Below are 13,437 nucleotides of genomic sequence, written 5' to 3'. Positions count from 1 at the left end.
TTTATTTCCATAAAATATAAGAGTGGTGTATAAGAAAATTTGATAATTCAAATTAAAGTCCTGTTTAGAATTGAGGTCATGTGTTGTTGTGGAAACAAATACTATAATTATAAAATAAAATTTCACGTGGTAAATATGACTTTTAATAATAATTTCAAAAAAAAAGTTAAAGATTTCTTAGGATTTTCATCATATAAATATGAGATAAAATTAACTTAATTTCTAACACCTACAATAATAAGTGTGTTTATTAAACGTGTTGTGATTTAAGAGCATCACCAAAAGACTCTTCAAATAAGATTTTATTAATCATTTGAAGAGTCATCTCAATATTTAAAGTTTCAAAAGACACTCTAATTAATACTTTTCAAATAAGAAATGATTCTCTCTCTTCAAATTTGGAGAGTTGATTTCTCATTCTTCAATTTATATTTTATTACTTTTCATTGGAGGAAAAGAGAGAAGTACTTTAATTGCTATTGACTTTTTCTTTAAAAAAATAATTATTTGATTGAAATAATATTAAGTTATTTCTATTTGAAGAGTCTTTTGGAGAAAATCATATTTTTTTACTCTTTATTTGCCACATAAGTAAGCAAATAGATATTTAAATAGTAAAATTTATAGAGCCTTTTGGAGATGCTCTAAAAGCTACTATAACCCTACTCCTATACCAAACACACTTAATTGCAGCTCCTAAAATATTTCTGGATTGCCCTCTCTACCTTGCATCCTAGAGTAGCGTATTTTTTCCTATTGATGTGCAAGTAGAGAATTACAAAACTGAAAAATTCTGAAATTTTTTACTTATTGTAACTTCAATATATTTTAAATTATGGGCATTTTATTTGCCTTAAAAAAAAAAAAAAAAAAAAAAAAACTCTTTAGTTGGTACAAGAGGTGTGGAGTCGCACATTCTGATGTGTGAATCAAAGCAACCATCAAGCAGTCATCATTCTTATTTTCATAATTTTCAGACATACATTTCTTCTGCCGGAAACTTATTTATATGCAATTTTAGACACATTTCCCTTCTGCCATGGTTTCTGATTGTCTCTTTTAAACATTGCATCCGCTTGTGCTGTTGACCTTCCACAATGATGAACTCAAGCTTGTCAACATAATCATTGGTTGATGGCAAGACAAGACTGCTAAAATTGAAATAATGTACAAATGTTGTGGGACAAGTGAGCAATTCACGGTAGTTACTGTGGGTACGTACAGTTGCTGCTGCTGCACATAAAGTCGTTTCTATAAATATAGTTTTAAAATAGTTTTTGGATTTCTTAGCTGTACTAAAGTGAACCAAATGCAATTTAGATGGGATCGAAAGATTGTTCATCTCTTGAGAAAGCTCATAAGCTAGTTTCATTGGATTATGAATTTGATGACACGGCCTTCTTTCTTCCGTTTTGTTCTTAAAGGCTGTAAACTTATGCATATATCTTTTGATGTTAAGAGAATAAACCAGCGTCTAACTTCCATTCGAATGGACTTACAATAATAGCAGGTATAAGAGAACTAATACCCAACACTTGAACTTGAACTTGAACATCAATAAAGTGTGTGTCTGCGTGTGTACACCTTAATGGTTATGTAAAGAATGAATTCTTGACTGGTCCGAGCCTCTTAGAAATCATAACAAGCAAGGAATAATTCTTGGATGGCTTCTGTTCCTTCTCAGGACTGTTGTACGCAATGCATATGTTTGATGTTACGTACGTAATTGCTTCTTCTGGGAACTAACTGATTCAATTAGTAGAGCTTTTGAAATATATAAATACAAGAAATCTTAGGATTAAATTCTATTCACGTTAGACTTTGATAATATATATAATAAAGAAATTAAAGAAAATGGCAAAAAAGAAAAGAAAAGGAAGGAATGCATAACTGCTCATTCACCTTTTCTTAAATGAACCCATCAGCATAAGAATTGGAGAAATGATTATTATATATAGAGCATTTGATATCTGCACAGGTCTGATTTAAAAATCGTTGGGGGGATAAGTTTCTTTTAATAATTTTACAAGTGCGTAAATTATGTATCTCAAATTACCTTTAATTACTTTCTTTTTCCTTTATCAAACTTCTACATATAGAGTTATATAATAACTTTTCATTACTTATTTTTCTTTGCATTTCTCATGTACTCTATCGTCTCAAGGTTTTGTAAATTAACAAGTTAAAAGGTCACAGTCGTCTTACAATTTATGGTCTACTTAAGACTTAAACTATAGACGCTTACATTTATAATACAACCCATAAATCGACCAAGACTATATCAAAAATCTGTTCCCACAATTCCATATTAATAATTTTAGTATGAAATCTATTACTATTCTACATTTTTTATAGAAAGGAAAAAGAGCCCACGATAACTCGAACTCGTGCTCGAACGATCAATTTTAATACCACATTAAAAGTTTTTCCATACTACATGTTTTTTGTTTCGTGCTTTTTAGCTTCTAGAAAGCAGAAACCATACATAAGGAGTTTCAAATAAGTAGGACCTTCATTCTGTAAGATAATTAAAATGTTTCCCTAGTTGATGTATTATCATGGGAAACTATAAACAGGGTTTCCCTGAACGGTAGAAGATAAAGTTTCCACTTTTAGCTTCAAAAGTCATAATTGTTATGCCATGCGTCGGTCTCAATTTGCATGAACTATCTATGCTTTCCCCATCACATCATTGCGTATATCTTTTTGTTTAACAAAAAAAAATTAAAACAATAATTTCAAAATATGTGGACAAAAAAAAAAAAATATCGAAAGGTTATTTACAAGCTTTTTAAACCAATAATTACAATTTAGTAGGTGCAGTCAGGTGGATCCCGGGATGAAGCTGAATTGGTCATTCACTCAACTAATTCGAACCAACTTCTCTCCTACCCCTCAACCTTAAAATTTCCCATGCATTTCGTATTTTCTCACATTTGTCTATGTGGATTCTTACATCTGGCATCTCTTCAGATTCCCCATTTCACTTAAAAAATAAAAAATAATTAATTGGAAAATTTATGCCGCCTTCAATTTAGCTGTATGATTTGTTTATTTATTAGTATTAATTGTTTGCCTAAACTGAAATGCTAAACATTAAACATTCATGTATTCATCTTGGCCGTACATCTTCCTCGTTCCCAACTGAAAATTTTGCGTATAGTTTCATAAATGTGTAATATGTTTCAAGCATTAATTTATTTTTCTTGAGCAGACTGGGGGTTGCACGGAACCTTTCAATAGGGTGCCTTTGGTTGCAGTAGGTGAATCTGGAGAGGAAGATATTAAATTAATGGGGCCGACAATCGCTTTCATCAATTGATCTTCTTCGACACGAGCCAAGCCCCATGTTATCCAATTACATTTAAAGTCCCCTCCATTTGTACATCTAATTAGATTTCATCAGAGTCTACTTGCACGTTTGGGTTCAATTCTCCAATGAGCTCACCTTATCACCCCATTAATCTAATATTACTTAATTCTAATTTATTCTTTCACACACACACACACATATATATATATATTGATATTGCTTCTGCAGATTAGGTCAACTCTTGTTTATGATAATTTTATTATGTAATTAAATATTCTAAATCAACTGACACAACATTTAATTATGACTTTTCCTTCATAAATGAAATTTTAAAATGGTTAATGTCATTTGTATTTAGTGTAGGTGACCTGGCCCAGCCCCTAGAAATGGTTTTCAGTTTTACTCTTGTTGTTATTGTTATCTGCTCTACAATTATGATTTATGATAGTGCTAGAGATCAGAAAAGACACTTCACATGGGAAAACTTAGGAGAAAAAAAAAAAAAACAGTACCCCATATGTCTTTTGTCACCTTCAATCTTTCTATTCTCTTGAATATCATTTGTTACAAGCAATGCGTAAGTAGCCCCTTCAATCTTTCCAATTTCTTCTACCATGGGCAAGCTAGATTAATATATCTTTAACCAATTTGTTTTCAGTTTCATTTACATCAAAGAAAATTAAAAATTACCTTTGTCTTGGTCTTCATTTGATCCTACCAGCCACAATGAGGAGTATAGCAACTTGTTACAGTGAACATGCCATAAAAGTCTCAGATTCCTATTGTTCAGGCCCTTCGAGGCAGCCTTATCTTTCTCCAAATTTGATCCCTTCAATTCCAAATTCAGTTTCATGTATATACAAGGCCAGGCTCTCTCCTCAGAAGCGTCTCCTTGTAACACTCACTTGGTGCAGTAATTTCATAGGCCAAGGTTTCGCCATTAATGTCTGCGTCGACGGCAACGTCTCTGCCTATGCCTCTCCATCCAAATTCCATGTAAATTCTCATCAGTTGCGAGATAGCAAAGGGTCCAAAACTTTCCACTCCTGCAACTCAAGGGTCGAAGTTTTCTGGGATCTTTCAAACGCTCAGTTTGACAATGGACCTGAACCAAGCCACGAGTTTTACATAATCGTGGTGGTTGACTCTGTGCTTAGTCTATTCATTGGAGACATGGAGGACGAACAGAGTGTTAAGAGACTCAAATCAGGATTCCCAGTTGCAAAATTCTCATTGGTTTCGAGATGTGAGCAATTTTCGGGCAGGGGCGCTTTGTGTTCATCCAAGGTACAGTTTTGCGATGCGGGGACGGCACATGAGATTTTAATAAAGTGTAGCGGTGAAGAAGATGGATCAAGGAATCCGGTTTTATCCGTATGCATTGATAACAAGAAAATATTTCAAGTGAAGCGATTGAGATGGAACTTTAGAGGGAACCAAACAATGTTTTTGGACGGTCTGTTGGTGGATATGATGTGGGATGTGCATGATTGGTTTTTTAAGGAAGCAAATACTGGATTTGCTGTGTTTATGTTTAGGACAAGAAGTGGATTGGATAGCAGGCTTTGGCTGGAAGAGAGTAATTTGAAGAACAACGGAAATGAATTGGTTGATGATCAGTTCTCCTTGATAATCTGCGCCTGTAAGAGCCCTGACTAATTTCTCCCCTCCCTCTCTCTCTCTCTCTCTCTCTCTCTTTTTGGCTTTTCAAAAATACGTTATCTGAATTTGTTTATTTGATTTTATTTTTATGGTAAAATGGTCAATATTTCTAATATAGGAAAAAAATGCTTATCTTGGAATGGGAAAAATTAATTTTAGGTTGTGGAGTGGAGGTTGATTTATATTATTCAAATGGAAATACTGAAGCAATGAACAGAATGAACTGCTTGCTTTTCTTTGTCTCTCTTTCTCTCTCACATTAAAAAAAAAAAAAAAACACATATATGAAGGATTGAAGGTTAAGTTTCAAAGCTTCTGCTTGTGTGCTTGGTTCTTTTGCTCTTTAATTGTTGTCAAGCTTCTGGGTAATTGCTTTTGTAAAGAAAGGCTCAATTAGTTGGGTTTCTGGCTAATCTCCTGTGATGGTGAGGCAAAGTTGGAATACTTCAGTCTTTTGTGAAGTTTAATTTTTTGAACTTCTTTTTTTCCCTCTTTAAGTTTCTGGTCAGCATCAATCTGTCGGGATTAGTAACAGAGAGGGCTTTTTCACTTTCTCGCTAATTCTGTGAACGAATGGAAGCAATTGACGAAGAGTGTAATTGAACTGAATGAAAAAAAATAAAAAAATAAATAGATATAAAATTACGGAATGATTAAATAAAAAGTGAGAAAAATACAACGAGAAATTGAATGTTAACTTATGAATTTCTCTAATTTATTATGAGTAATGATACAACCACAAACTCTTTATTTTGTACAAACTGACGTGACATTAATTCATTGGTTGAATGAAAATATAAATTAATAAAAAAAAAATCATGTGGGCCAAGTGATATTTAATTCAACCAATCTTATCATGCTACATCAATTTGTACAAAATAAGTTTGTACAAGAGTTTGTGGCTGTATCATTACTCATTTATTATATTTTGGGATTAATTGCGTCCTCTCATTTACTGACAAATCATGTTATTTTTTTAGATTCTTTAATTATTAAATTAATATTTTAAGAGTCTTTAAACTTTTGCTTTGTTTTATCTAATATTTTTCTTACAATCAACAATTGAAAAACATATAAAAAATCAGCTGCTACGAACTATATATCATCGGCCATTGTTGATCATCATCGTAGTATCGAAAAATCTTTGTTGACCAATCCACTAATAACCATGGGCTTTGATCTCATCGGCCATTGAACTGTAAATGGTGGGGAAAAAAAAAATCGATTGCCATACGCAAGTGTTAAAGAGCTAAAATTGTGACAACTGCACGACTCATTCTATTCAGTGCCAGTTGATGTGCCTCTCGTTGCTATCCAATATTAATATATTATAAGGTGTCATTCTATTCGAATGTTTTATTTTTTTATTCATTTTTTGGAGTTAGTATTGTTTTGATGGTTGTTGTTAATACCGTCTGCATTGCGGGGTGACTGAAATTTAAACCCATAGATTCAATGTAATTAATTAAAAAAAGAATCCTATCGCCTAAAAAGTGAGTGTAAATGTTGCTACTTAATAATATGATGACCCCTAATAAAATAATAATAGATAGACAAAATATGGAGCGAGTAATAGAATTTGTGTAGATTAGTATTAGCACGCCTCAAAATTCTTAAAACACTTCTTTAATTTTGTAAATTATGAAATCACAAAAAAAAAAAGAAAAAAAAAAGGAGAGGTCTCCTCCCACACTCTCTCGTGAAGTTGCAACTATTGATTTCTTTAAATAAATTAATCGTGTAAATTGGCTATGTATTTTGTCTAAGCCAATCTTCCGGTTCTAGTGCATCAAGGGCCCATTTATTTTTCAAAATTTTCAAACACGTATGGCACGATAAGCTTAAAGCATGGATGTAACTGCAGCAGCTCTTTTAGGGCCTAGGGCTAGGGAGTTCTATTGAGGAAGGAGAAAGATGGAAGGGTTTTTATGTAATTACGGTGGGTATTTGTAGAAATATTTTGATCGTGCGTATTTTGGATGGGCTTTATTCACTAGCGAGGAGTTTTCAGGATTTTAGAGGGGTGCAAGCAGCTCCAATCACTAAGTGGTTTCCACGTATGGGCTTTGAGTAGAGGCTTCTGCCAATCATTCCATACTTTCGGGCTGGTTTTAGCTGTGACAGCGGAAGTCGCCTGGCCTTTCCCTGCAACAAACACAAATTGCTGAGTTACATCGTGGATAACTTACAATAAATTTAAATTTAGTCACTCATAATTTCATAAGTGTTTTATAGCTTAAGTCTATTTTTAAGTTCGGTGACTAATTTTGATTTGATATGAGTTATCGACAATATAACTTGGCAACTGCTCTGTGTGAAACTAATGTGATTAGGATAAACAACTTATTGAAGTGAAGTGAAATTTGCTTTAACATTGAGAGAAAAGGCAAGTGAAGGAAAAAGTTGAAAAACCCAATATCATAGTACGAAAGATCACGACCCAAACGAAATAGATCACCGGCACAATGAAATTATACATTAAACGGTAGGTGTCATTTAATTGAATTGATAAAGTTTCTCACGTTAAAAGAATGAAGTCTCAGATTTTAACTCCGCCCATATATATGAATGGAGAGAAGATTGTTCTATGGTTAGATCAAATGAAAATAATAAAAATTATGTAAACAAAAAGAAGTTACTACTACAAAATTAAGAGAAATAGAACGTTAAAACACTAAAATCTACCGAACAACTCTCTTCCAACAGAAGTTTCATCTCTCTCAACAAACAAATTCACAATTTAATATAAGATTATTTGTGCATCGTAGACTTGCATCTATGGTCATTACTTATCATGATAAGTAATGCCTCACATGCTAATGCTATCAGATGTTAATAAGGGGACCATCATATTGATCTTAAAGAATCTTATATACCATTTCTCTGTTCTTTTATTACTTACTTTTTTCTTATAATGCGTTGGATCCACGCCTAATGTTGGAGGCTGACTGTATATAAAGATTATAATATTGATTATTATATTTATTCCGAGTGATGTTGTTGTTTCTCACGCATACCAGCTGCTTTGAAGTTTTGCATCAGTTTGTCAAAATTTACCACCGATTCTCATGTACATAATTAAATTGCAGGTCAAATATATAAGGAAACTAGCATGCACTTAATTATATTACTATTTTCTTGAAAAAAATACAAAAAAAAAAAAGAAACTGAAATGTTATGATATTATGTTCATACATGTAGCATATAGAGATCTTGGTTTCAAATGTGTATCAATTGTAAGTAAGTGCTAATTAATTCTCTTGATTGAATTGGACGGATCATATCCGTGTTCAAAACAGTGTTTCATTATTGTATTCAAGAATGTGATGGTAAAACTCACAGGCAAAGGGCCAAAAAAAAAAGGGTCTTAGATTTATGTGATTTGAAATTACTCAAACGCTAATTTAATTTATTTTATTTTATAAATTAAATTTGTAACACGAGGGCATGCGTTATGACTTAAATTGCTTCTCCAAGCATGGCGGTTGAGCATTTTTGTTATTCAACATTTGTCTTTTATACAAAAAATAAATTAAATTAAATTAATGATCTTTTGAGTTCAATTTACTTTTCACAATTCAAAATCTTTTAAGATATTTGTGAAGGCAGATCTCGTCTAAAATTACCAATTTGGAGATACACAATTCAATTAAGCTGTGATTAGAACTTTGAAACCTTAGAGATGATTTCACTAAATTCCAGTTGATTAATGACGTGATTTTTCTATTCAAAATGAAAGAAATCTTGTTATTTTTTTTAAATACTGTTATACAAAATTGTTACTAATATTACATCAGATATTACAATTAATATTTACAAACATATTATATGACTGTAACATTCTTCTTGGCATGTACTCTTATGAAGTGATTGTCTCCACTCAATGATTTAAGACTGTTTACTCCACTCACATTTCATGAGGAAGAGATTGTCTCCACTCAATTATTTAATAATTGAAACATAACTAAAATTAACCCTCATAAATATTTTTATTAAGGTGCGAACTTTTATATTCAGTATTATAAGCGTAAGGGTTCTCCCACTAAAACAAGCGGATAATTGCAATCAATGACTAAACATGCACGTCTATCCACGCTAACGTTGGGAACCATGCCGGTGACATTTCTTTGAAAAATTTTGCAAGCACAAAACGAGAGATGGCAATGAACAATGAGGTCACGTGAAATCGGTGAGCATGATGGATCCTTCTAATCTATCTCGAACATCTACTTTTTTGGTTAAATTGTTTGGTGTTCGTTTTCTTTTTTCTTTTTTTAGAAAGGAAAAAAATGAAGTGTGAGATTATATTTGTTTGACCATTATTCTGAAATCAAAATAATTAAATGGTATCTAGATGGTAGACTAGCACCGAAAATAAAATAAGTCACATGAGGATTTATTTCTTCAGAACTTTCTTTAAACTTGGTCTTTTTTTTCGCCTGTCAAAAGGGAGACCAAGTTTTAATTGATTAATTATACCAAACGAACACCGCCGTTGAATGCTAATAATTGAGACTTTGCCCAGGATTCAGAAGCCTTGCGGCGTGCGCAATACAAAATTTAATTGCATCACCGAAAGCTGTATTTTCTTCCAACGTGAAATCAAATAAAGCAACCCATTTCAACATTTATGACCCACTAGCACGGTTAAATGGTCATATTTCATAGATTTTTATTAGTTTTTTAATCGGATAATGATGCTTTATTTTATGTGAATATGGGTGCGTAGTTTAATCCACGGTTACAATGCATTTAATACTGAGCTTTTAATTAGAAAGTTCCTGTCATATTAAATTTAAAAATAATGTAAAAAATAAATAAAAAACATAATTTTTAACATACAAAGAGATAAAAACGCTGTATTAAAATTTATATATTTTTTATTTTTTAACTTGACTTTGATTTTAATCTTGTGAGAGATCTCTTATAAAAAAAATCATGCATTTACTATGATTGTTTAATTAATACTTTCAATTTTTTTTTTGGGGAATACTAGTGTAAGAGTAAACACATAATACTTAAGTTTCGGACTCAAATGATGATGCGAGAAGATAAGAAATTAACAACTAATATGTAATGGAGTGATTATGACAAAAATAATTTATAAAACTAAACTCTCTTACCATGAAAAATAAAGTCCATCTATTATTTAAAACTTTTTATTTTTATTTTTGGCAAAATTGTTGTCAAAATTATCGTTTTATTTTCTAAAACCGAAAGAATGAAAGTAAAAATAAAAAAAGAATTTTATCTATGAAATAAATAAATATATATTGAAAGACAAGAAAGGCAGGTGGCACTTGATGACACCATAAATAAATTAAGCCAAACCTGAAAAAAAAGGTCGTAAAACTGAAAACCTGTACCTAACCCATTGGATTCGGTGTCTCAGCCCTCCGTTTTCAACCAAAACTTGGTCTTTGTTAGTTTTCCATTACCCTTTTTCCCTTTTTTCTATTTTTAAAAATAAAATCTTCGCTTACCCACCTTTTAACGGCTGACATTGCTTGCCCACCTTTTAACGGCTGTTGTTTTGAGAACCTTTTGGAAAACCCCCACCCCACTTGCCTTTCTCGTCTTCTTTTGACATTTCTACCCTTCCGTTAATTCCCATGCTTCATGCTTGAGCCCAAAGAAAAACCATTCTATCGGTCTCTCCCTACAGTTCGAAACACACCGACAGCAACAGCCCATAATTGGCAGTGCCCCGAGTGGGGGTAAAAGAGTAAAACCACACATAAACCGCCAAAGAAGGGCGTGAACGTGATCTCTCCAACGGCAAAACGCCGTTACCTGCTAAAAAAGACGAGTAGGAAAGCGACAATTTCTATGCCTCGCTTTCTCTACGAAGCCCTCACCTTCTCTCTCTCTCTCTCTCTCTCTCTGTTTTAAAAGCCCCCCAAAGCCACTCTCGTCTCTGCATAAAAATCGCTCTCTCTGTTTCTCCCTCTAACAAAACAAATTTTCTATCTTCAAGTAGATCACCATGTCTTGCTTCAAGGGCAAATACGCCGGTAATTTTACTGCTGTTTTTTTTGAAAAAAAAAAAATCAAAACGTCGTCGATTCTTATTTAGATCTATCATCACTCGCTGTTTCTTTAGTTGGATATCGTTTACTTCGTTATGATCTATGCTACTTTTAACCGTGCTGTTTGTTAAATCTAGAATAAGTGGATCATTTGTAGCCTGTTTCCTTTAGATCTAATTATTTTTTCTGACTCGATTGTTGATTATTTTGAATTTAATTCTAGATCTATTAATTATTATTTTAGCGTAGCTGTTTCTGCTCTGTGTATGGTACTTTCCACGTGTGGATGCGATATAATCTGGACGGTTCAGACTGAGACCTGCTTTTGTATTCTTTTAATTCCTGCATGATTGATTTGATGAAGTTAGATTTAATCTCTGTTTAGGTTTATTTATGAAACCAGTTTTGTTCCGATGCAGCAATATAATCTTTCCTCAGTAACTTCCTACTTCTTTCTTTGGTGCTTGTATGTAGATATCAGTGTGCGTTGTTGTGTACTTCGTTGTGACTCGGATCCTGAGTTTTCTTTTATATGTTAAAAAATGAATTTTAGCTTTTTAGTTTTTAAATCGAATGATTTAAGTATAATAGAATTTTAAGTTGTTTAGATATCAATCATATCGTTTTGAAGAATGCCTAATTATTTTAGGTGGAGTAGCTTAACATTCCTGAGTTTTATTTATGCTTTAGATGAAGTTATATGTGACTTTCTGGAGATACTTATGCTTTACATTTTTTTCGACATTCTGCAGATGAGCTCATTAAAAACGCTGCCTACATTGGCACCCCTGGAAAGGGTATCCTTGCTGCTGATGAGTCAACAGGCACCATTGGCAAGCGTCTATCCAGCATCAATGTTGAGAATGTTGAGGCAAACAGGCGTGCTCTCCGCGAGCTCCTTTTCTGCACTCCCGGTGCCCTTCAGTACCTCAGTGGTGTCATCCTCTTCGAGGAGACCCTCTACCAGAAGACTGCTGCTGGTATGGTGTTAAAACTTTCGGTCAGTTGTTATATTTTGAATTTTATTTTGACCTTCGAAACTTATTTATGTTAGTGATTTTGCAGGCAAGCCCTTTGTTGATGTCTTGAAGGAGGGTGGAGTCCTCCCTGGAATTAAGGTTGACAAGGGTACTGTTGAGCTTGCTGGTACCAATGGTGAGACCACCACCCAGGGTCTTGATGGCCTCGCCCAGCGCTGCCAGAAATACTATGAAGCTGGTGCTCGTTTTGCCAAATGGCGTGCTGTTCTTAAGATTGGCCCTAATGAGCCTTCGCAGCTGGCCATCAATGAGAATGCCAATGGCCTGGCCCGATATGCTATCATCTGCCAGGAGAATGGCCTTGTTCCCATTGTTGAACCTGAGATCCTTGTTGACGGTCCCCATGACATCAACAAGTGTGCTGATGTGACCGAGCGTGTTCTTGCTGCATGCTACAAGGCTCTGAATGACCACCATGTCCTTCTTGAGGGTACCCTTTTGAAGCCCAACATGGTGACCCCTGGATCTGAAGCTCCCAAAGTTACACCGGACGTGATTGCTGAACACACTGTCCGGGCCCTGCAACGCACTATGCCTGCAGCAGTTCCTGCTGTTGTGTTCTTGTCTGGTGGGCAGAGTGAGGAGGAGGCTACCCGCAACCTTAATGCCATGAACCAGCTCAAGACGAAGAAGCCATGGTCACTTTCCTTCTCCTTTGGACGTGCACTTCAGCAGAGCACTCTCAAGGCATGGGCTGGAAAGGAAGAGAATGTGCAGAAGGCCCAGGCTGCTTTCCTTGTCAGGTGCAAGGCCAACTCTGAGGCTACCCTCGGTACTTACAAGGGTGATGCCCAGCTTGGTGAAGGTGCCGCAGAGTCTCTCCATGTCAAGGACTACAAATACTAAGCACAGTTGAAGCTTTGGGTGTTGTGCTTTATGAACTTTATGAGAGTAAATGGCGGTATGAACATTAGGTTGGCCCATTCTCATTCATAGTTTTAGAGCTTTTTCATATTTAGGTGGAGCAATAAAAAGCTTGGGAACTTCGGTTTGAGTGGTTTTGATCAAAACTAAACTGAAAACTGTTTATGCTTTTGTTTTTGTTTTTCTTTTTTTTTCCTTTCCCCTAATGGCACTAAATTTCTGTGATTTTGTCACATAATTGATAATGTTTTCTTGTGCTTATTGCTTTCGGTTCTTTTCTAATGCGTTGCTTTCTCACATGTGATTATATCATGGCTGATTCGCTGAATAAATGAAGAGGTATTTTGACAGACGATGTGTTATGAAATATAGCAGGTCTCTTAGTTTCGGATTGAACGACCAGCGTCCCTGTTTGCCAAGCCTTATTAAAAAATCTAACAAAATGTTTGATTTGCTATCTAACGAGATCGATTCACAACGCGAATGTGAAAACCAAATAACTCAAATTTCTTTCAGTTGATAACGCTCA

General features: G+C 34.1%; 2 protein-coding genes across 2 annotated transcripts; both read left to right on the top strand.

The window, feature by feature from the left end:
* The first annotated feature begins 4,039 nt into the window (after positions 1–4,039).
* LOC102616904 (uncharacterized) lies at positions 4,040–4,972 on the top strand. Its single transcript, XM_006482300.3, has one exon. It carries the CDS (start codon positions 4,040–4,042, stop codon positions 4,970–4,972), a length of 933 nt encoding a protein of 310 aa, XP_006482363.1.
* A 5,849-nt stretch (positions 4,973–10,821) lies between these two features.
* LOC102610293 (fructose-bisphosphate aldolase 6, cytosolic) lies at positions 10,822–13,169 on the top strand. Its single transcript, XM_006481820.4, has 3 exons — positions 10,822–10,989; positions 11,757–11,984; positions 12,070–13,169. The coding sequence occupies exons 1-3, from the start codon at positions 10,962–10,964 to the stop codon at positions 12,888–12,890; spliced, it is 1,077 nt and encodes a 358-aa protein (XP_006481883.1). The 5' UTR covers positions 10,822–10,961; the 3' UTR covers positions 12,891–13,169.
* Positions 13,170–13,437: the final 268 nt, after the last annotated feature.

The sequence above is a fragment of the Citrus sinensis genome, chromosome 6, assembly GCF_022201045.2.
Source record: "Citrus sinensis cultivar Valencia sweet orange chromosome 6, DVS_A1.0, whole genome shotgun sequence".
NCBI classification, from domain to species: Eukaryota; Viridiplantae; Streptophyta; class Magnoliopsida; order Sapindales; family Rutaceae; genus Citrus; species Citrus sinensis.
The sequence above is the reverse complement of the archived record's forward strand: the minus strand, read 5'-3'. Positions and strand labels throughout refer to the sequence as shown.

Excerpts from the sequence above, each read along its gene's own strand:
- LOC102616904 (XM_006482300.3), top strand. The coding sequence starts at position 4,040 with ATGAGGAGTATAGCAACTTGTTACAGTGAACATGCCATAAAAGTCTCA.
- LOC102610293 (XM_006481820.4), top strand. The coding sequence starts at position 10,962 with ATGTCTTGCTTCAAGGGCAAATACGCCG. Across the intron at positions 10,990-11,756 it reads CTTCAAGGGCAAATACGCCG|ATGAGCTCATTAAAAACGCT; the intron begins GTAATTTTACTG and ends GACATTCTGCAG. Across the intron at positions 11,985-12,069 it reads CTACCAGAAGACTGCTGCTG|GCAAGCCCTTTGTTGATGTC; the intron begins GTATGGTGTTAA and ends GTGATTTTGCAG.